This window comes from Anabrus simplex, chromosome 2, assembly GCF_040414725.1.
Source record: "Anabrus simplex isolate iqAnaSimp1 chromosome 2, ASM4041472v1, whole genome shotgun sequence".
Taxonomy (NCBI): domain Eukaryota; kingdom Metazoa; phylum Arthropoda; class Insecta; order Orthoptera; family Tettigoniidae; genus Anabrus; species Anabrus simplex.
The window spans coordinates 978,868,397-978,892,083 of NC_090266.1; the positions used below are offsets into that span (position 1 = coordinate 978,868,397).

General features: G+C 39.3%; 1 protein-coding gene across 9 annotated transcripts in view; it reads left to right on the top strand.

Annotated features, from left to right (window-relative positions):
- Positions 1-23,687, top strand: part of Cln3 (CLN3 lysosomal/endosomal transmembrane protein, battenin) — a 514,530-nt gene that overhangs the window by 450,810 nt on the left and 40,033 nt on the right. Inside the window, exon 10 of one of the 9 annotated variants that reach the window (XM_067141802.2) lies at positions 11,085-11,158. The exons of the other annotated variants lie outside the window; for them this stretch is intronic. Within the exon in view, the coding sequence (XP_066997903.2) occupies positions 11,085-11,150 (66 nt within the window). The 3' untranslated portion in view covers positions 11,151-11,158. The remainder of the gene's footprint in view (positions 1-11,084; positions 11,159-23,687) is intronic. 9 annotated transcript variants of the gene reach the window in all.

A 23,687-nucleotide genomic window follows, 5' to 3' on the forward strand; every position in this document is an offset into this window, starting at 1 on the left:
CATTTGCTCAGAACTGTTGAACAGTAACGATATTGCACTGTTCGTGGTTGAAACTGGTTACTTTGGTATCAGAAATACTAAAACCCTTGTCATTCCTCAGGAAAGGTTATCGTATTCACAAAGACGCACGCACGAGATGCTGCCAGTTTGGTACACTGTTTTATTTACAAAATAATACATATTAATAGTTTTACGTCAAAACAACCACCATCTTGAACTCAATCGACTGCTACATTAACATGTCAACCAACTACGAGTACGGCACACTTGTACCAACACAACATAACCACTTCAACGGCAAAACCACAACATGAGTTCACTTACTTAACTCGACTAACGACTCTCGCTAACAACTCAACTACTCAACTCAACTCTGCCCTTTTATATACCTTGCCTGGCCAGGCTTCCAGAAAAGTATGACACAACATGATCTCTCGTATCTTCTTGAGTCTCCAATAACCTACGTACAAATGAATAAAACATTTTGTAAAACTCCAGTGACAAAGGTGCGTTGTTCTAGAATATTTCATACATACATAACTGCGTAGATAATAATAATAATAATAATAATAATAATAATAATAATAATAATAATAATAATAATAATAATACCGAGCTCGATATCTGTAGTCGCTTAAGTGCGGCCAGTATCCAGTATTCGGGAGATAGGTTCGAACCCCACTGTCGGCATCACTGAAAATGGTTTTCCGTGGTTTTCCATCTTCACACCAGGCAAATGCTGGGGCTGTACCTTAATTAAGGCCACGGCCGCTTCCTTCCTACTCCTAGTCCTTTCCTGTCCCATCATCGCCAAGAGACCTATCTGTGTCGGTGCGACGTAAAGCAACTAGCAAGATAATAATAATAATAGACGTAAACAACTCCATAAATCGAAATATCAACGTATATAGCCATACCTCAGAAGTTTTGTTTCGTGTGGCTATTTCTAGCCGAGTGCAGCCCTTGTAAGGCAGACCCTCCGATGACGGTGGGCGGCATCTGCCATGTGTAGGTAACTGCGTGTTAGTGCGGTGGAGGATAGTGTTATGTGAGGTTTGTGAGTTGCAGGGATGTTGGGGACAGCACGAACACCCAGCCCCCGAGCCATTGGAATTAACAAATGAAGGTTAAAACCACGATCCGGCCGGGAATCGAACCCGGGAGCCTCTGAACTGAAGGCCAGTACGCTGACCATTTAGCCAACGAGTCGGACACCTCACAAGTAATAATAATAATAATAATAATAATAATAATAATAATAATAATAATAATAATAATAACGATAACACCACCTGCTAATCGAGCTCGATATTTTCACTATTTACCCAATGGTTTAGTGAATTGTTTCCTGGTTATTCTTGTCCATTACACACTTACATCAAGATTTTGAAGATTCCTTCCTGTTTGCACAATCACTTCTCTTTGTGAGTGAAGTGTACCTACAGATGATTAAATTTCGTCATACTCTTTCGGATGATGTACTAGTTTATCCTCAGTTGCATTTCTACTAAACCGGAGGCTCTGTCACCTGACAAGTACGCGTGTCTTCTCACAGGATATGTCCACTTCACGTTTATACCGGCTTTTGCACAGAATTTAATGAACATAAGCAACATTGCATAGCTCGTGTTCTGTCCCGTGGAACTGTCACAAATATGCGTATGAATTTCACATTTTTGCTCAGAGGTGCTTTAAACGTTCTACCAACACACGGTTGATGAAATGCCACACGCAAGAAATTACCTCATTTGATCCTCGCCCATATTGTGACTCCAGCCAGCGGTAGAAATGGACCTTTTCCTTAATCAGTACTCCATTAGCATCGTGTATCAAAACAGCAAATGTCTAATACCACATATGACGAGAAGAGTAAGCTTCTCCAATTTCACTTTTAGTAAGTGGTTGGTTTTTCATTAAGTCGCATACGATGGTTACAATCCTGGCTGGCCGAAGATGCAGCTCCTTAAAGAAAAAGCTACTTATTCTTTTGTGAATTAAATATTTCACAATCCATTCCCTTTTACCCGCCTCGCTATTCGCTAGTCATCTTTCCGTTTTTAACATTAAACATTCACTACAAACATCAATCTTTTAGTGATGAGTAAAAACACACCAGTACATACCATATTTACAATCCGTCATTACATCTTTGTAAAGTTCATTTTTAATGCATAGGTGGGAATGTAAAATAGAACCTTCTGGTTTTTTACCATAATGTTTCCCTTTACATTTAAACTGTTTTATACTTTCGATGATTCTGCATTCTCTTCCACTTTGAACCTGGCTCAGCCTAGATCTTCCCCTTTTTTCTCCTATTTCTTCATCTGGTTTAGTAATCTGCTGAGCTGCTAGTTCAATCTTCCTGCATTTCACGGAAAGTATGCTCGTAAAGGAAGCTTTACATAGGACCACCTATTCCCTGATCGAAGTATGTTGTGCTGTATCTTTTCATTCTCTGAGCTGCATCATTATTTACCCGTCGTCTCTTAACGGCATTAACTGAAACATGTCGGTGAATAAAATTTAGTTTGATCCGGACCAGTAGTCAGTTTCCAGTACTTTTCATGAAAGGTGTGCGTTTCAGCCTAGGTCAGTGTACCTGCTTTACAAAAGGAATTATCTTAAGTGATTGCATGCCATCCTGCAGTCTTTACTTTCGGCTTTCTACTTTGTCTTCTTAGAATTTTTTTCCACTGACCAGGGTCCCCCCTCCTACTTCTAGAACGTCCTAGTGGTGTCTCACTGCAGAAATCTCACTTATCATCATCACTAATTTCACTCTGTTCGCCTGAGATTATTTTAACAGCACTGCCTACAGACTCTGGAAGCTTGATAGCATGTATAACATCAATAAAATCTACTTGTTTACGTAAAATAAATACGAAATAATTAAAAATACGTTCAACTGAAAATGCTGTAACTGCATTATTACAGACAACAGTGAACAAATCAAGTGAAGGAAAATAGTATTTACAGTGCTGCAAAATGAATCTATAGGGTCTACATTTTCCCTCAATCAGAGCTATATCTGATCCTGTACAACTATATATTTATTAAAAAACTGAAAAGTTAATAACCGTGAAGAGCTGATATAGTGCTTTTTGACACAAAACACATTTCAGTATTATAAATTTAAATGGGTTAAAGTACGTTTTGTCACAGTAGAGGATATAGTATTCTTTGGAATAATCGATTATTTGAATATAGTATTTATTTGCACAAAATAAAGTTTAACGCTATTAATTTCAGTGGGATATAGAACTTTCTGTTTCAATCCAACATCAAAATCTGAATCAGTTAACTGCTTATTACATGAAGACATACAACAGCAGTAATGTTGGAAGGTAGATATAGTAACTTATGGAAACAAGATTCTCAATTCTGCACTTATCTTTAAAATGTTCGTCCTCTAGAATTTCCACTTTAATTTAGATCCTCTTTCAGTCAGCACATTAAAACAGCTCAGTTTTGTTAACGTTAAGAGTTGGTAAGAAGACGATATTCTTAAGTGATCTTAAGGATGAAACAGTAGCTACGAGCAAGAGAAAAACCAGAGCTCTGCTACCTGATAACTATGGCGTCTTTTCAGAAGTTCGCAAACCACAGTTTTAACACGACATGGAAACCAAGAACAATAAAAACCACACACACGGGACTATAAATTAAAGGAAAACTTACCTTAAAATTAGGCCCAGTCGTGCCTCAAGTAATATGAAACCACAAGCGCGTGCAGTGAGGCGGTGGATTAGTAGGTACTAAAATAAAATAGCTCTAATACTAAATCTGACTGAAATGAGTAGCGTTCATTTAAGAGAAAATACATATTTAATCAAGTAAAATATTACTGGGAAGCTATTCACATGAAAGTTTTAAAATTGTTCTTTGATATGTTGATATACAAGGTTTTGATGTAGTGAGAAACCAAATTACGTGTCACATAAAAGAAAGTGCATAGGAAACGTTTATATTAGGGGTAAACATCCTCCTGTAGCGTAGATCGATCTATTTTATGTTGTAGTGAACTTCAACAGGGATCCATCGAACCTTTACATTTTTGAGATTTTGCTAATGACAAACGCATGTAACACGTGAAACGCGTGAGGTGTAAAATCAAAGAAAAAATCCGAATTAGATTAAAGACTAAAGAGAATGAATCTAAACAGGAATGTGGAAGTTCGATGAAAACTTACTCTCCGCTGGCCCCGTTGGAAGTTCCCATCCTGGTCTGCAGCCTTGTTAGAATGCTTCTTATTCTGGTCTGTTATTGGGCTTAGCTTTTGCTCTTTACCCACTAACCACACTGTTTATTAATTAATTAATTAATTAATTTATTTATTTATTTATTTTTATTTATTTATTATTTTGTGTATTCTTATGTTGGCAGTCCAAAAATATCTGTGAACCTGGGATTATTTGTTGAGGATGGGGTTTGGATGTGTGATTGTGCTCTTGAAAGGTGGTTAAAAACTATATATGCTAGTCTGGTTTTACATTTTAATTTCGTGTAATGTCCTCGGTTTTTCCATCGAAGTTAACATGATATTTCTTCTATATTCGGCTAATTGAGTATTCAGTATTGTATATTTTCATATGAAGGTTATGTGAAATAAGTTTGAGTATGTTTTGGACGTGTGTTAGTGATGGTATATTTAATGGTATTGGGAGGTTGGAGTATTTAGGGCATTGGAATAATATGTGACTGAAACTACCAATAGTTTATTGATGTGAGCATATATCTGTGTCGGATATGTGAAATCTGTACTTGTATTCTGGTGTTAAGATGTGATTGAATCTTAGGGCCGAATTCATAGTCAGCACTTATACATAAGAAGGGCTGCTTGGCCGAGGCGGTAAAGGCGTGCTCGGTTCGCCCGGAAGGACGTGGGTTCGAATCCCCGTCAGGAAGTCGTAAAATTTAAGAAACGGGATTTCCACTTCCGGAGGTGCACATGGCCCTGAGGTTCACTCAGCCTACACCAAAAATGAGTACCAGGTTAATTCCTGATGGCAAAGGTGGCCGGGCGTAGAGCTAACCACTCTACCCCATCAAGTGCCGAGGTTACGAATTGTGGAAGCCTTTATTTTCCACCAATCCAAGGTCCTTCATGGCCTGGTCAGAGATGACTTTGTTTTTACTTATACATAAGTGGAACCCTTAGTAATAAGTGATCACTTATAATAAGTATTCACTTATGAGTTTACATTTCATAGACAGCACTTAAAGAGCACACTCATTGATGCAGTAAGTATTCACTGGAGATGTGGCAATGCTGTATATTATGCCCATGCTTCCTGGATCGTGTCGTTCTGGCTACAGAATAGTGGAAAAATCTATTGTGTCTTAGTTATCGACGGACATATAAGACGTCCTTTCAAGTTGTGATCCTGTGTTAGAAAAGGACAATTATGTGGTGATTGTGAGTGGTACAAATGACATTGCTGCAAATGAAGGTGAGGAACTAATTACGACTCTCAGAGGTAAGATTTCCAAACTACCTGACTCAAAAGTAATTGTAGTTAATGTGCCACCCAGGTATGACCTTTTAGAGGACTCATGTGTGAACAAAGCTGTACATGATGTAAATATAAAAATCAAGATATTATGTAGGAGTTTTAGAAATGTCTATGTAGTAGATACTTTAGGTCTTGGCAGGCAAATGTTCACTAGATATGGGTTACATCTAAATGGTAATGGAAAAGCAACTCTCTGTAGACAAATTGCTACAATTATCAACAGAGATTTGCAAACTAATCTGTACTTAAGAAAACCCATACCACTAAACTGGCACATACAGGGAAACATGCCAGAAAACCCAGACCCTTCAATCAAGATCTATGTACAAGGACCTGGGTTCCAGGGACGTTCTCAACTCATGAGTCAAACGTTACCCAATTGCAACAGTCAAGTTTTAGGGAGGAAGGAGGTCTGAGATTGCTCTTGGTAAACTGTCAGAGTGTAGTAAATAAACAATTAAAATTCGGTACATTGATGGAACCTTATGAGACGGATGTGGTGATAGGAGTGGAATCGTGGTTGAGAGAAGGGGTGGGTAATAGAGAAGTCTTTCCAGAAGGGTACACAGTCTATCGTAGAGACCGAGGTGATAAAAAGGGAGGGGGGTGTTTATTCTGGTGAAGGAAACTTATTGCTCACATGGATGGTTTACCGATGAAAGGGATGAAATATTAGGGATAAAATTAGTTTGTGATAATATGAAGGAGGTGGGAATTATAGGAACATACAGGCCTGGAACAGAGGAAATAGACATGGAAATATTTGAGAAACTAATAGATTATACTCATAAAAACAATAATAATGATATGGTAATAATTGGGGGAGATCTAAATTTGCCTGAAGTTGAATGGAATGGAGCTGCAAGTGAAGCCCATGAACAGAAACTGGCAAATAAGTTAATTTGGGAGGGAGGATTTACACAAGTAGTACAAGAACCAACTCGTCTCAGTAACTTACTAGATGTATTCTTGGTTAAACCCTGGGAAATTGTTGATAAAACTGAGGTACCGTAATTGAAGGAATATGTGACCATAAGGCTGTAATAATGGATGTAGGACTGGTACCAAAAAGGCTTAATAAGAGGGTCACACAAGACAAGAAATTGTACAGAAAAACTAAAGTTGATGAATTTGGGACTTACCTTAAATCACAATTCAGTTGTTGGATAAGTGAAGGGAGTAATGTGGGTACACTTTGGGCTAAATTTAAAGGAATCATTTGGGAAGGAGAGAAGAGATTTGTACCTGTTAAGAAGGGTAAAATGACCTCAGACCCTGTTTATTACACAAGGAAAATAAGAAAATTAACAAGAAAATGTAGAATAGTAAACAGGAAAATCAAAGAGGGTAGGGAGAATAGAGAAACTAGAAAACAGCTAATGAGGGAACTGAATAGAGTGAAAAAGGAAGCAAAAGAGAATTATATGAATGGCATTCTTCAAGAGGGTAATGACCACAAATGGAAATGGAAAATGCTGTATTCATATATTAGGAATCAAAAAGGAAAAGGAATCCAAATTCCTACAATGGTGGGAGAAGGGGGTGAACACTATTTAACAGATACTGAGAAAGCAAACCTCTTTAGTAGGGAATTCAGAGATTCAGTAGAAGATTGTCAGGACTTGGAAACCATAACAGAAGATAGAGAGGGAGAGACACATAGGGAAACAAGAAACTTCTCATTCACAAATGAAGATATTTTCAGAGAAATCCAACTGCTTCAGCAAGGAAAAGCAGCAGGAAGTGATCAAATTACTGGGGAGGTATTAAAGACAATGGGGTGGTATATAGTACCTTATTTAAAATTTCTCTTTGACTATGTCATAAATAATAGTGTAATACCAAAGGAATGGAAGGAATCTATAATGATACCAATTTATAAAGGAAAGGGTGATAAAAGGAAACCACAGAACTACAGACCAATCAGCCTGACCAGTATAGTTTGTAAAATACTGGAGAGTTTAATAGCAAAGTTCATCAGAGGGATATGTGATGATAAAAATTGGTTCATGTGGAGCCAGTATGGATTTAGAAAGAAATTTTCTTGCGAGGCACAACTGGTGGGATTTCAGCAGGACATATCAGATCAGTTGGATTCAGGAGGCCAGTTAGATTGCATAGCCACAGATCTTTCCAAAGCCTTTGATAGAGTGGAACATGGAATATTATTAAAGAAATTGGAGGGATTAGGATTGGACGTAAGGGTTATACGTTGGATAAGAACATTTCTAAATTCAAGGGTTCATAAAGTCAAAGTAGGAAATAATATATCACAGGAAGAGAAAATTTGGAAGGGAATTGCACAGGGTAGTATAATCGGTCCGTTACTTTTCTTAATATACGCAAATGATTTAGGGAACAATATAACATCAAAAATAAGATTGTATGCAGATGACATAATTGTTTATAGGGAAATAAACAACATTGAGGATTGTTCAGAATTACAAAGGGACCTTGAAAGTATCCAACAATGGGTTGAAGAAAATAATATGAAGGTTAACGGAGGCAAATCAACTGTTACAACTTTTACAAACAGGAGCTTTAAAACTGAATTTGAATATACTTTGGATGAGGTAGTTATCCCTAAAGATGGCAAGTGCAAATACTTAGGTGTGAGATTTGAAAGTAATTTGCACTGGAAGGGTCATATTGATGACATTGTTGGAAAAGCATACAGATCGTTACATGTCATAATGAGGCTACTTAAAGGATGCAACAAAGAATTAAAAGAAAAAAGTTACTTAAGTATGGTTCGTCCATTATTGGAATATGCAAACAGTGTTTGGGATCCTCACCAAGAATACCTAATAAAAGAACTAGATGGTGTGCAGAGGAAAGCAGCAAGGTTTGTAACAGGAGATTTCAGGAGAAAGAGTAGTGTATCAGAAATGTTAAAGGAACTTGGTTGGGAAACTTTAAGTAAGAGAAGGGAGAAAACTAGACTTATAGGTTTATATAGAGCCTATACAGGAGAAGAAGCATGGAGAGATATCCGTGAGAGGCTCCAGTTGGAAAATAATTATATTGGTAGAACTGACCACAAGTACAAAATTAGAAGGAAATTTAGCAGAAGCGATTGGGGTAAATTTTCATTCATTGGGAAGGGCGTGAAGGAGTGGAACAGTTTACCAGGGGTAGTGTTTGATCCTTTTCCAAAATCTGTACAGATATTCAAGAAGAGAATAAACAACAACAGAAAAAATAAATGAAATGTTAGAGGGCATTCGACCAGTGCAGGATATTGTAAAAAATGTGTGTGATTAAATTAATTCCATCCCCTGGTCTATGGAGTTTGGACAGCCGAAGTAGGGGACTGCCTGTAGGGGTGAAGTACAGTGGGGACTTCGAGGGCCCTCGGACCGCTACGGTAGCTGTGAAGGCCCTTCAGGAACTCTGAAAAGTGGTGGCAAAAGGGGCTCTGGTTAAGACGCAGCAGGTCGTTATGCTACTTAGGTTCCAAAATGGGTAAAGTATAAATATGTAAATAAATTTAATGTTAATTTTAATCTTATACCAGTTGTATATTATTATTAGAAGTAATTTCACATACTGTATATGAATTGACTATGTTTGTAGATATTATAAGTAAAATTTTGTAAAAAATATAAATTTATTAAGGATGATGTGTGTGTTTAATAGAACAAATTATTAGCGTAAATTGTATAATATTGTATTCTAGGAAAATTTTCTTCGTCTCTTGTTAATTTAAAATTTAGTGCTTGACAATAATGTATTTTAGTGTACCATTTGCCACTGAGGTAGACACCTCATTTGCAAATAAAGAGATTTTGATTTTTTGATTTTTGGATTTTTGACATCGCGCGACCGCGCGCGACGTTTTTGGGGTTAAAAGATCGTCTATATGGTATTTGTTTATCACAAAGGATAACAAAACGGCGAGCTGAGACGGCACCTGCAGGAACATGCGCAAAATATAGACCAAGGAGACTGACACAGTTTCTCATCAGAATATGAATGATGAGGGAAAAACGTATTGTGGACAATGCAAACTACGAAAATTCCCAGTCTAATTTTCTTCTTAATGTAATATGTTTATAGTTATCCAGGTACTCGGACCTATACAAATTTTCATCCAAATGTAGAACATGTAGCCTTTCAACGCTTTTAATGATTTGACTAATATATCCGTAGCCGTTGTAATAGGCCTAATTACTTCCCTAATAAAATGTAAATAGTATGCTTTGATGTGCGATGCCATAATTTCAGAAACTTCTAATATGATCCGACAAACAATTGGTTGACTAACCTGATATAATCATCCTTTAAATAAATGGTGGTAGTGTAACACGTTCATTTTTCATATAACTAAATATAGTTCTTTACTATTTCATGGGCCTACAGTCTTGAAAACTTATCAACTTGTAACTCGTTTCCAATTAATTAAGCAAAATACCGGTAATAACGATGTTGATGATAATAATAATAACAATAATAATAACCTGAAATTAAGAGAGAGCATAAAATCTCAAAACAATATCTTCATTAATGGTGAGATAGTGAGTCCTCTAGAGGTTATGTTCACTCTCTCACACAAAGGAACAAGAATATTCATAACTCTCACTTTACTAAAACGAAACCTTCTTTATATTGTTGATCTCATTACATTTCGACAGGATTTTCCATCTCTACTGTGTGCTCGGAAAGCATTACGTGATGAAATGCAACATATTCACCAAAATCATTATCCTCCACCTTGCTGCAACATAAGTGAGTCACTTAGGTGTGTGTGGGAAGTCCACTTATAGCAATAAGTGGGACACTTAAGCAGGTAATATGAAATGAAACCTGGCTTATAAGGGGCACTTTTATATAGGTGCTGTCTATGAATTCGGCCCTTAATCTGATTATATTGGTAATGCGTCTCCTTGCATATTTGCCTGCGAGGAACAAAGGGGCTCTCTGAAGTTCTGGTTGTATTTGGTAGTATGTTTTACCCTTCGTTTTCGCTGATTCTTTCCAGGAGGAACACCATTTTAGGATTATGTGCTGTTTGGTGTTGAATAAATAGTCCGTGTGCGGAATGGCTATTTGATATTTTTGTCCTGTACTATTGGCTGCTTCTTTTGCTAAGGTTTCTGCCTGAATATTACCGATTATATTACAGTGTCTTGGCATCCAGACCGGTATTATATCGTAATTATTCAATGAAAGTTTATGTAATAACTTACGTATGTTCCAAATATACCAAGAGGTAGATTCAGCTGGAGATTGAATTCTTTGTAATACACGTAAGGAATCGGTACATATGAATGCGTTTGAGATTTGAGGGAGTTTGGCGGATAGCGAATGTTTTTGCTGTGTAAATTGAGGCATCAGCTGGTAGGGTGAATTTTTGCTTTATGTTATTTTGCGGTATGTAGAAGGCAGCTCCTGTTCCCTCAGATGTTTTTGATCCATCTGTGAAGCAATTGGTGTATTGTTCGTGTTGATTGAGATATGCTTGGAGAGTTTTATTGACCATAGTTGGATTATTTTTCAAATTTACAGGTATTTGTTCGAAGATTGTAATAATAATTGAAGCTTGGTGTGTTGTTATGCTGTATTGATAGGAATATCCCGGAAGGACCTTGTATGACATTGTTCCTGAATGGGATGAGTGCGTTATATGCCTTTAGAAGAGCAGGTATGTTGCTAATTTTTAATTTCTTCCTTTGTTGATATGCTCTTAATAGTTGCAGTTTTGGTAATATGGGATGTTGGTTCAGGGATAGCTTTTTTTGATAAATATTTGGACGGTAGGTATCCTCTTCTCAAGGTCAGTGGTAGCTCTGCTGTCTCTAGTAATAATGCATTGGTGGGTGTTGTTTTTAAGGCACCTAATATGTTTCTAAGTGAAGTGTACTGCGAAGTGTCTAATTTTCTTAAGGTTGTTGCTGGTGCTATATCGAAGAAATTAATCCATACTTGCTCTTATTGTGTTTTTGTATAATGTCAGTAACATAGCCGGGTCTGAACCCCAAATTCTTCGAGTTACTTAAGGATTTGAATGGTGCTCTCGGTTTTATATTTCAGTTGGGTGAAATGGTTTTCAAATTTAATTTATTATCAATATGGATTCCCAAATATTTGGTGTTGGATTGAATGGCAATATTCTTATTGTCATAAAGGATTTGTCATATTTTCGTTTTTTGGGTGAAAATGATCGCAGCGCTTTTAGAGGGTGTTATTTCTAATCCATGCTTCCTCATCCATATACGTATATGTGAGAGAGCTTGCGTAATTGAGTGACGACATACATCAACATTATGTTGTGTTGAGTATATACGTATGTCATCTGCAAATTGCAATATTCGTGCGTAAGGATTTACTGTGTTTTTCTAAATCACTTGAATATAATTATTGTGAATAACATTCCGCTTAGTATATCCCCTTGTGGTAGTCCAACGTTGGCACATCGCGTGTTAGAATTAACTTGGTAACTTTTCAAATTTAATTTACGATTTATTAGTAGGTTCTTAAATACATGTATGAGTGAAATTGGGATATTTATCGACTGTAATTGTTTTAGTAGAATGTTGATATCGACGTTGTCGTATGCTCCCTGAAGATCTAGAAATACGGTTATAGTGTCTTGTTTTCAGCATCGTGCTAATAACGCGTCCATTAAAATACTTTTTAAGGCGTCAATGCTACTGCCGCCTTTTATGAAGGGCATTGATATTTCGGTAATGCATTGTAGTATTCAAGATTCCATATTAATCATCTGTACAAATCGTTGAAATGATCGTTGAAAGGTTTTGCGTATGCATGACCCTATGATTATGCCTCTGTGATTTTGAGGATTTAAGGGATCTTTTCCAGCCTTGAGTATTGGAATAATATCGAAATTGTTCCATTACGGTGGTATTACTGTGTTGTTTAATTAGGATGATAGATTTTGCTCTATAGGGTAAGGAGTTGAGCAGTTTGTAAGTTATATAACCTGGGCCTGGAGGTGTAGTTTTCTTTTGAAGCGCGATTTCCGATTCGTGATATGTGATCGGTTGCAGTAGAGTTTGATAATGAGTAGACGAGTTTGTACAAAGCATTAAATATTCGGGACTGACAAAATCAGGTGTTTGATTTCGGTAAAATTAACATAATTTGTCTGGTGGTAGGGTGATATGCTGCTGTGTGAACCTGGAATTACGGAGAGAGCGAATTTAACCCATATGATTTTGGTGGGTGTACTACTATTTATGCTCACTATGAATTACCTCTATGCGTCTTTACGTTTATTTTTTAATATTGATGTAATTTTTGCAGAAATGCGTATATATTGCATATAATTATTACAGTGAAATTGTTTCTTAATTTTTCAGTAGACTCTTTCTTCGCCTAATCAGTCCGCACATTCCTTATCCCGCCAACGGATGATGTATGTTGGATTATTCGTGTTTTGAATTTTTATTTAATCTGGTGAAAAGCGTCAAAGTACGAGTTTATACATTGTAATAGCGATTCAGTGTCCGCTGATTCTAATTTTGAGCTATGTCGTAAATAGTCCTGTATAAATCGCTTGAAGAGGTCTTAATCTATATTGTTGAAAATCATGTTGCTGTATGTAGGCCTTTAATTGTCACTTGATATAAGTATGGGGAAGTGATCAATGAATGCGTGTCTTTAATTGTTTGCTAATTCAATTTATGGGCTATATCATTATTACATATAGTTAGATCTACTGCACTCGGAGTGTGTGAGGGTGCTCTTATTCGTGTTGGGGAGCCATCATTAAGGATGGTTAGGTTGTTTTTAATGGAATTGAATGTTAGAGTGCGACTGGTTCTCTGTGTATTAATTGATCGCTCCAGCTGGGTGGTGACCTTATCAGCCTCCGATGGTGGGGGGTAGAGAGGGATGGACTAAAGTGGGCTGTACTAATGCGAGGCAAGACAAGTTGGGGAAATAACCCGATGCAGTACCATAAATTGGCTGAGCGAGGAAGCTCACGTCCGATCTCGATGATTTGGCTTTGTGTGTGTTGGGCCCCGCTACGGTAGTGGAAGTTGGTGATTGCAGATCGCGCCAAGATGACAACTTACTCTCCGCTGGTTCCGTTTTAATTTCTCATGCAGGTCTGCGGCCTTGTTAGAACGCAACTAATTCTCTGTGTATTAATTGAGCGCTTCTGCTGGTAGGTGACCTTGTCAACCGCTGGTGGCGGGGGTAGAGAGGGACTAAAGTGGTCTGTACTAATACGAGACAAGACGAGTTTGGTAAATACCCCTGTACAATACCATAAATAGGCAGAGCGAGGCAGATCACGTCCACAATTCTTATCGATTTAATAAACATAATTTAGACATTATATAGGCTTTCGGGCTTATGCCGTGACAAGGAAATATGTTGAAATAGTTTACGTTTCGCAGAGAACTTCGCTCTGCGTCATCAGAAGAAAATCGACTGTCCACGAGAAAGGCTTCTAACACAATGAGGTTTGAATTTAGACGTTACGCAATAGAAGTGGACATGGTACGTTCATTCGTCACCAGATGGCTCCCCGGACGCGGTACCGCGCTAACGTTTGAAACGGAAGCTGACAGAACCATCGGAAAGTCTGAGAGGGTCACATAACATAACAGGTGTACGCACATATGAAGGTATGACATTGACACAAGCATGGAATGAAACATTTGGCGATGAGGAACGTACGAATTTGGAAAATACCGAAACGAAAAACAATAGTGAAGGGACGTAAATCCTTAATGTCTGGCAAACAGGTATTACTTAATTGATAGCCAGTGTTCTTCTGATGACGCAGAGCAAAGTTCTCTGCGAAACGTAAATAATTTCACCTTATTTTCTTGACACGGCGTAAGCCCAAAAACCTATATCATGTCTATAAGTACGGCCCGTGAAATCAGCAATGGAAGCATAATTTAATTAACGTGTTTTTAACCATGATGACATCTTGAAATATCTCAATTTCCCAGGGGAATTTATACACTGTCTTACTTTCTTCCTAGAGGTTTCAGTACGTCTGGTATTAATTAAATACACTGGCACACTTCCACTTAAACCCCTCGTATCAATCTGCGCTCACGCGTCTCCTCAGCACGCTTACAGGACCATTTATAGAACTTAGCATCAAATTAAAGAGCAAAAGTGTCCATAATATTGTAAAAATTTCCATCATCTCAAGAATCCCGCCAGGTGGTCTAACTATGCCATAAGGACTAAACTCTAAGATAGGGCATTTTCGGGTTGCTTTTCACGTACTATTTTCTAACAGCGCTGTCAAGGACACATGTGCCGACTAGACTACTCAGACTTCTTTTCACCGTGTGAATTATTCGTGGATACTTGGCGCGACTTTCGAATCTTCAGGAGGATGGTTTTAATATGAACTATAAGGCCGTCCAAGTACAATTCTTAGGTACGGCAAAATTAATTAGATAGGACACTACATGATCTTCATAAACAAGTAAATACACAATAAGCAATGATATTTATGTTACAAGACAATTACTTAAGTAATTAAGAATTACAGACACAAATTGCAATAAATGTTCAGCGTCTAGACTTATAAAGTTCTAAATACCATTAAATTATTCATATGCACAGACTCTGTGGCCTATGCAAGTCCTTCCTGCTTGCTTTATTCTGTATCTTGCAACCAATACTACTACTACTACTGTCCGATATTAGTTCTAGTCTCCTGTTCTTGTTTCTTGCCACCTCTTCTAGAAATTGTACTTTAGACAGTCAACATTGTGATCCGTTATTTGTTCCATTTAAGTTGTTTTCATATTAACCCTTGGTAATTTTTTTCCAATCCTAGCTCCTCTTCTTCTAAATTAATATTTACCCCAGTTTGTCCTCTAGAATTCCAACTTTATTTTCACGCTGTGATCTTTCCCCACTGACAACTTGAACATTCTGTTTAATCGAGCAGCTCATCTCCTTTCCCCCAAGTCTTCCCAGCCCAAACTTTGCAACTGTTTCTTAAGCCTACTGTTTTGTCGGAAACCACACAGAACTGGATATATCCATTCTTGAATCAAGTAATTTTGATGAGGGTCCGATACATTGGAACCGTACTCTAACTGTGATCTTACCAGAGACTTATATGCCCTCTCATTTACATCCTTACTAAATCTCCTAAGTGCCCTCATAACCATACCGAAAAATCTGTGATCTTTATTTACAATCCGTTTTATGTGATTATCCGAATGAATATCTTTCCTTAAATTAAAACCTAGGTACTTACAATGATCCCCATTAGAGACTTCCACCTGATCAGTGTAATAATTAAAACCAAGGGGTTTTCCCCTCTGTGAAACTCACAACCTGAATTTTCATCCCGTTTACCATCATACTGAACTTGTGCAAGTCAATCTCTAGCCCCACAACGTGATCACAACCATACTATCGCTACTAAAAATCATAACATTCGTTTCCATCGCAGAAACACAAAATTATTATTATTATTATTATTATTATTATTATTATTATTATTATTATTATTATTATTATTATTATTATTATTATTATTATTTGTAAACTGCCTTAGCACCCAAGCAGCATCTACAGGCTTCTGGACTCCCCAATACATTTACTTCATTAACACAGTACTGCGGGGTACAATTTTAAACAACTGAATGTGCATCGGTGAACTTGATAATACGCAACATAAACGTAGCATGAGACTAATATAAATACCAGGGTGGATCATAGACTGATGATATCCTGACTTGCTTACCTAACCTGGCGACCTGTTGAACAAAATTGGTATGAGGATATAAAGGCTAGGTTATATTCTCTCCTCAAATGACACACAGGAACAAGATATATAAATGTACTTGCAAATTAACCTATCTGTATGCATGGAACATACCAATAACATCCATCTTTATGACAAATGTTATCAGAAATACTCACCTTTCCCTCACTCTCCAAAATAAACACTGATCATATATATTAGATGGAACATGCCAACAATATCCACCTTCATAACCTATAACATCATCAGAAACACACTCTTCCCTCACTATACAAAATAACCACTGAATTTACACAACATAACCAATAAATTAAACTAACTGGTACGACGACATTGTTATTAAAACATAACATTCGGATTTTTCGTCCCCTAACAGACGCAAAATTCTATTTTACATATTTACACCATGAGATATCTTCTTCTTAGCTTGTGTGTGTGTGTATATATATATATATATATATATATATACAATCTGACTGGTGAGGAAAGTAGGATTGCAAACCACCGACATATGATCTGCTATAGCATACAGGAATGAAACCATGCCATTGAAAGGAAGCTTTCTTCTCCCAGTGTTTGCATGAACTCGTAGTAATGAGTGCGCTATTACATACTCGAAGTAGAGGTTAGGTACCCTCGTGCCTCGCCCACTCGCCGATTACAAAGCAAGTAGCGAACTGGTCCATGGTCTGACACCACAGTAAATGCAAACTCACAGTATGAAGCTAAATATTATAGCTCAGCACTTCACTGCAGGCTTCTATAGATGCGCAGCAACGCTGCAGTCTGTCTGTCAGATGTCCCAGCCAAAAATCAAGGAGGTGAGATACAATATCAGAAATATCAGTGTATCAGAAATGTTAAAGAAACTAGGGTGGGAAACTTTAAGTAAGAGAAGGAAGAAAACTAGACTTATAGGTTTATATAGAGCCTATACAGGAGAAGCAGCATGGGGAGATATCCGTGAGAGGCTTCAGTTGGAAAATAATTATATCGGCAGGACTGACCACAAATATAAAATTAGAAGGAATTTTAGCAGAAGCGATTGGGGTAAATTTTCATTCATTGGGAAGGGTGTGAAGGAGTGGAACAGTTTACCAGGGGTAGTGTTTGATCCTTTTCCAAAATCTGTACAGATATTCAAAAAGAGAATAAACAGCAACAGAGAAAATAAGTGAAATGTTAGAGGGCATTCGACCAGTGCAGGTTATTGTAAATTAAAAATGTGTGTAAATAAATTAATTCCATCCCCTGGTCTAAGGAGTTTGGACAGCCGAAGTAGGGGACTGCCTGTAGGGGTGAAGTACAGTGGGGACTTCGAGGGCCCTGGGACCGCTACGGTAGCTGTGAAGGCCCTTCAGGAACTCTGAAAAGTGGTGGTAAAAGGGGTTCTGGTTAAGACGCAGCAGGTCGTTATGCTACTTAGGTTCCAGAATGGGTAAAGAAAAGAAAAAGTAAATAAATGCAATGTAAATTTTAATCTTATACCAATTGTACAGTATCATTTGAAGTAATTCCACATACTGTATATCAGATGACTATATTTGTATGTAGTACAGGAGATATTATAAGTAGAATTTTGTAAACAATGTAAATTTATTAAGGATGAGCTGTGTGTTTAATAGAAAAAATCGTTAGCGTAAATTATATAATATTGTATTATAGGAAAATTTTATTCTCTTGTTAATTTAATATTTAGTGCTTGACAATAATGTATTTTAGTGTACCATTTGCCACCGAGGTAAACACCTCATTTGCAAATAAAGAGATTTTGATTTGATTTGATTTGAATATCCGAAGACACACACACGACCACAATTCAAACGACAATACGATCGCACAGTTAAAAAAGGACAAAGATTTTCCGGCAAACTAGTAATTAGATAAATCTCTTTAGTCACATGGTTCTCCCAGCAGCCATCACTCCGACTTCTCGCATCTTTTCTCCGTTCGAGCTAAACACTATCTTGCATTCGCATCATATGAGGCGCGGCGTTTTAAAAATACTGACGCTAAACATTAGCGTACTGATGCCCTGAAAACTGTTGGGGAATATGCGTCATGATGGACAAGCCAACCTCTTACACAAATTTCTTTATATTTAGTTATCTTGCTTAACAAAGATTTTCAAATGTTTGTGCCACAGGATGTAGCCAATTTGATATAGTGTTCTTACAATAATGATTATAATTCATTAATAAATGCATACAGTATTCTCACAATGAAATAAATAATACTAATGACACATTAGTAAATTCATAACCTATAATTTGGCGTCAATAATGTCGTAATCACCAAAATTGACTTACATGGGGTTAGGATATTGCACATTTAAAATGCCATTGCCTGCTATCCATCTCACAACATTGTTGAGGTCATTTTGCAGTCGTTCACAATCTAGTATCTTATTTATTACTCTATATAGTATAATATAAACTTCAAAAATCCTTATCTCTAATTCCAGTTCTTTACTCATATCACATACATTGGTACGTGTTGGTGGGGTAGATAAATAACACAGAAACTGGCAGCTTTAATTTTCTAAAATGTATTAACTACCTACTTAATTTACACATTAACACACGCAGGCATGGCAGGATCACTACTTACACGTTACAGTATAGATCACACAATTAGACAGTTCGCGCTCTCCCTCAATTCTCTCTGTTCATTCACACAAAATCACACTCGGTCTTTGTCCACTAGCACTCACAGTCTCACTCAGTCGCACAGTTGCTGTCTTTGCCGCTGTCACAGTTTTCAGTTCACAGCCTGCACACGTCAGTCTCGCAGTTCAGGATGAAGTACGCTGCCCGTTCACTCCAGTACAACCGCTGTTCCCTGTCCCATGTCCCCTGCTGATATCCAGTGTTCTCTTCCACGCCACTTCAGCACTCAACATTCGCTAAACAGCGGCTGGCCCAGGAGACCCACACACGGCGACACACAAGCATAACGAATACTCTATAGGCTGTCAACTCACTCTCAGACCGTCAGCACTCATAATAAACCCACAACACTAACTGAACCGAACTCACAGATCTCACCTGACTTATGAACCTGGGCCAGTAGTTCCAGCACGGTCCGGTTTCTACACAAATCCAGAAAGTTCGCGATGTAGAAGACTCCAATATTAATCGTTCTCGCATTCCCCATTTGGCCCCTACGCCGTCTAGGGTGAATGGAGAGGGGGCCGGTCCTGCACCTAGGCTCGACCATGAGTGGTGCGGCTTGGAGGGGAGCGGACGGCCCGATGATGACGCCACTACTTCACGCGCTGGTCCCGCCCAAAGTGGGAGATTGAAATGGCGGACGTTTAGGCCTCCCGCGTTACACTGTTCCTCCCTTAGAGCAAGGTTTGCTCGACTTGCTCACTGATATGGTGGCGGACGATTTGATAGGGCGGCCTTCGCCTTCGTATGGGGGATCCGCTGTGTCTGGTGGGTGACGTCCTTATTCCTGGTGACGACGATCCGCAGGTCCTCGCATGGCAGCCGAAATAAGAGGTGACTTTCCTTTCGTGTACAACTGCGTCTGCTGCCAAGGCCTGAGCGCCTTTGCTGCCCACCGGCGCACTGCATGTGAATGGCTCACGCGTCTCAGGCTTGGCCCCGCTGATTCTCTTCTTATTCCGTGGTGTCGAACTCTGTGTGCTTACAGAAACGCAGCTTCGTGCCGGGACGGTAATCCCACTCAGGTGGCACCCTCGTTCGTTGGCCGTCTTTTAAGACCCTATTATCACGCCTTCTCCTAGCGGGGATCCCTCCCATTACCATCACTGCCTCCATCTCCGGGGACATCATCAGATCTCCCTCGAGGTACTGCTTCCCGCTGAGCATCGTTCCTGGACGGATTTCGACGTCGGATTCCCGCGGTGCTCCAGCAGCCCGCTGGGACTTCTCAAAGAGCTGGACGCGATAAGCGTCCTTCTATTGGTGTTCACCGCACCGCCACCCGAGAACTCCTACATCCTTCTCGCGGGTAGAACCTAGCTGGGGGCTGCCTAGTTCCTCCGTCTTCTGTACACGTAGTCTGGCGATCGGGTATTCTGCTCCCTCCCCTGATGACAATCCGGTCTCGAAATTGGTCTGGCATTTTCCCCAAGAAGTGGTTCCGTAATACCGTGGGTTTTTTCAGATTCATGACACCAGAGCCGCCATCACTACTAGTAGGCTTCCTTCGTGTCTCCACAGCCGTCATACTCTCAAGCAGTGTATTCACTTTCACGCTCGGCCTCGAAATCCGGACTTCATAACCACGAGCATTACTTCGGACCGCTTCTCGTCCAGTTCGTTGTCGTCCTGCACGATGTGACAGTTCACCTCGATGTTGTGAAAGCGAACTTCGTTTTCCGCCTTTAACTGTTCGCACTTCAGTTCACTTAATTCAGACTTATATTCGTACGTTAACTTACGTCCGAGTTGGTCACAGCTGGATGAGAGTTTACTTTCTGTTTCACTTATAAATTCCTCTAGAGTATGCTCAAATTCGTCCAGCTTATTTAGGAGTCTGGAATTGTTCGGAATTCATTTTCTACTCACAGAAACGTATGCCAACTACGAAATACGCTACCAGATTCTTGATTCTGACACCAATTGTAACGTACTAGATTATCTCAGTGATTCTTCACACTTGTTCATCCCACTTCTGACGCCATTTGCTACGAGTTGGCGGAGTAAGTAAATAACACAGAAACTGGTAGCTTTAAACTTCTAGTAACCAAATACTTCATCTAAACATTAACACGTCCAGGCATACCAGGATAACTACTTACACATCACAGTACACACACAATTACGTAGTTCGCGCGCTCTCTCAATTCTCTCTGTTCACTCACACTGAATCCCACTCGCTCTTTGTCCACTAGCACTCAGTCACACTCAGACACACAGTTGCTCTCATTGCCGCTGTCAGAGTCCTCAGTTCACAGCCTGCACACGTCAGTCTCGCAGTTCAGGATGACGTGCGCTGCCCGTTCACTCCAGTAGAACCTCCGTTCCCTGTTCCCTGCCAATATCCAGTGTTCTGTTCTATGTTGCTTCAGCACTGAAAATTCGTTACAAAGTGGCTGGCCCAAGAGACCTATTAATAAAGATGTGGATTCCGAAATAAAATACGACTCCCGTTACTGTATAGTGCAGTTTCATTGAATACAGAAAGGGACAAGTTTATTACAATGAATCTATCTGAACAAGCCAAGTGAGCGGCGTGAACGGAACTGAAAGGACTGGCTGTTCATATCCACGGAGAAAACACCAAAAAATACTAAGTGCGGCCCTAGAGAGTGACTCGATTTGGATCATATTTAACACCTACTACAAAATTATGATCTCCCGAATAGTTCACTTCTTATGACCGAGGTTGCTGTAACACTTTCAGTGCCTGACTCTGGGCAATCCTTTTGTGAACACATCCGCTCGCATCTCTTCCGTCGCAAGATTCTTCAGGTTGATTTCCTCTGCAGACAGAGCTTCCCTCACAAGATGATGATACACATAAATATGCTTCCTGTGTGAGTGGAATACAGGATTTTCGGCCAATTTCTGTGCTCCTTTATTGTCAATATGCAGACTGACAGATGGCGGTAGAATTGTACTGATCTCCTCGACAGCCGTTGCAGGTATGTTGCCTTCTTGGAGGCATTGCTGTGAGCCACTGTGGACACTGTAGACGAAAGCACAACTGTGCGCTGTTTTCTTGACACATAGTTAACAGGACCTCCACTCATTGTAATGGCGTATCCAGCGTAGGATCTCCTGTCGTCGATGCTGGCAGCCCAGTCAGCGTCAACATAATCATCTAGATTTCCCCCTCTGGCTTGGAAGGTGATACCTACGTCCAGTATTCCCTTGCGATAACGTAGCACACGTTTCGCAGCCTGCAAATATCTGGTACAAAACAGTCGTTGAAATGACTTAGAACACTGGCTGCGTGAGATATGTCGGCGCGCGTCCCAACAGACAGGTACATGGGTGCACCGACGAGCTCGCGGTACGGCTGTTTTTCTCAATCCTCGAAGGTCCAAGTGTCTGTCTTCGATAGCTTCGTCCCTGCTTCAAGTGGCTTGGAGACTGGGCGACATGATGAGAGTCCGAAGCGATGAATTATGTCCAAGATGTATCCTCATTGACTCATGGTGACTGTCAAATCAGTGAGAGTGAATTCGCCCAAAACACTATGTCATCCAAATCATTAATCTCGAAAGACTTCTTTAGGAATGCTTAGAATCTTCTGAGGTACGGACGGTACACCCGTACGAAGATCATTTCGCCACGACGGTTAACTCAAAGTCAGGGTGCATGATACTCACTCTAAAGGGGTGGTGGTTCATCTAGATTGCCGGATGCATCGGTTAACGTTTGACGAAACGGCAGTACGCAGAACAGATGTTAATGATTGGCTACAAGTTAAGTGATATTATATCACTGACATATATCGAAAGGTTTGTTGTCCATTGAAGAGATAATTTGTCAAGCTATTGTTTACAGCGAGGATAGATTAATAACCCCAAAATACAAGGGAATATGCTATCAATAATGTACATATGCCGTATGTTATTTTATTAATAAAGATCAATTAAGCAAAGATGCAGCCGCGGTAAGGATATCAGGAAAAACGAGTATCCACCATCAAATTCGGTAACTGCATTGTAGTCTAGTTGAGGTTAAGGACAAATGAACTTATAATGGCCAAAGAAAAGAAATGATGATACACATAAATATGCCTCGTGTGTGAGTGGAACACAGGATTCTCAGCCTGTTTCTGTGCTCCTTTATTATCAATATGCAGATTGACAGTTGGCGGTAGACTTGTACTAATCTCCTCGACAGCCGTTGCAGGTGTGTTGCCTGCTTGGAGGCATCGCTGTGAGCCACTGTGGACACTGTGAAAGAGTAGCAGTATCTGTAGCAGGTACAGGCGACTGCTACCTCTGCACTTGTAAGATTACAGGTTTCAACAAGAAAAACAAGAAGGGTATTGAGTATCCAACCACATTCGCTCAGCGATTCGTCCTGTTCCACATGGCCCGGATATACCTACACCACAGCCTCTGCAGACATTAGATATGGACGACAGTGATGACAAAGGTACCGTGCAGGAGACGGATTATACTGAGTTTGAAGTAGGCACAGATGAGGGCCCTCTTCTGTTCACGCAGCCATATCTAAATCATTTAGTCCGTGATCCGGGGCTAACAAAGGATAAAGCAGAGCTCCTAGAGTCAAGACTGCATGAAAGACATTTGTTTGCAGCTGGTAAGTCCGTTACATTTTACAGAAAAGGGGACTTGATATTCATACAGTATTTTGCTCAAAACGACTTGTTAATGTACTGCTGTGATGTACAAGGTTTATTGTGTCAGTTCAACATTCCGTATGCAGCAGGTGACTGGAGACTGTTTATTGACTCATGTAAGACAAGCCTGAAGGCAGTTCTGCTGCATAATGGT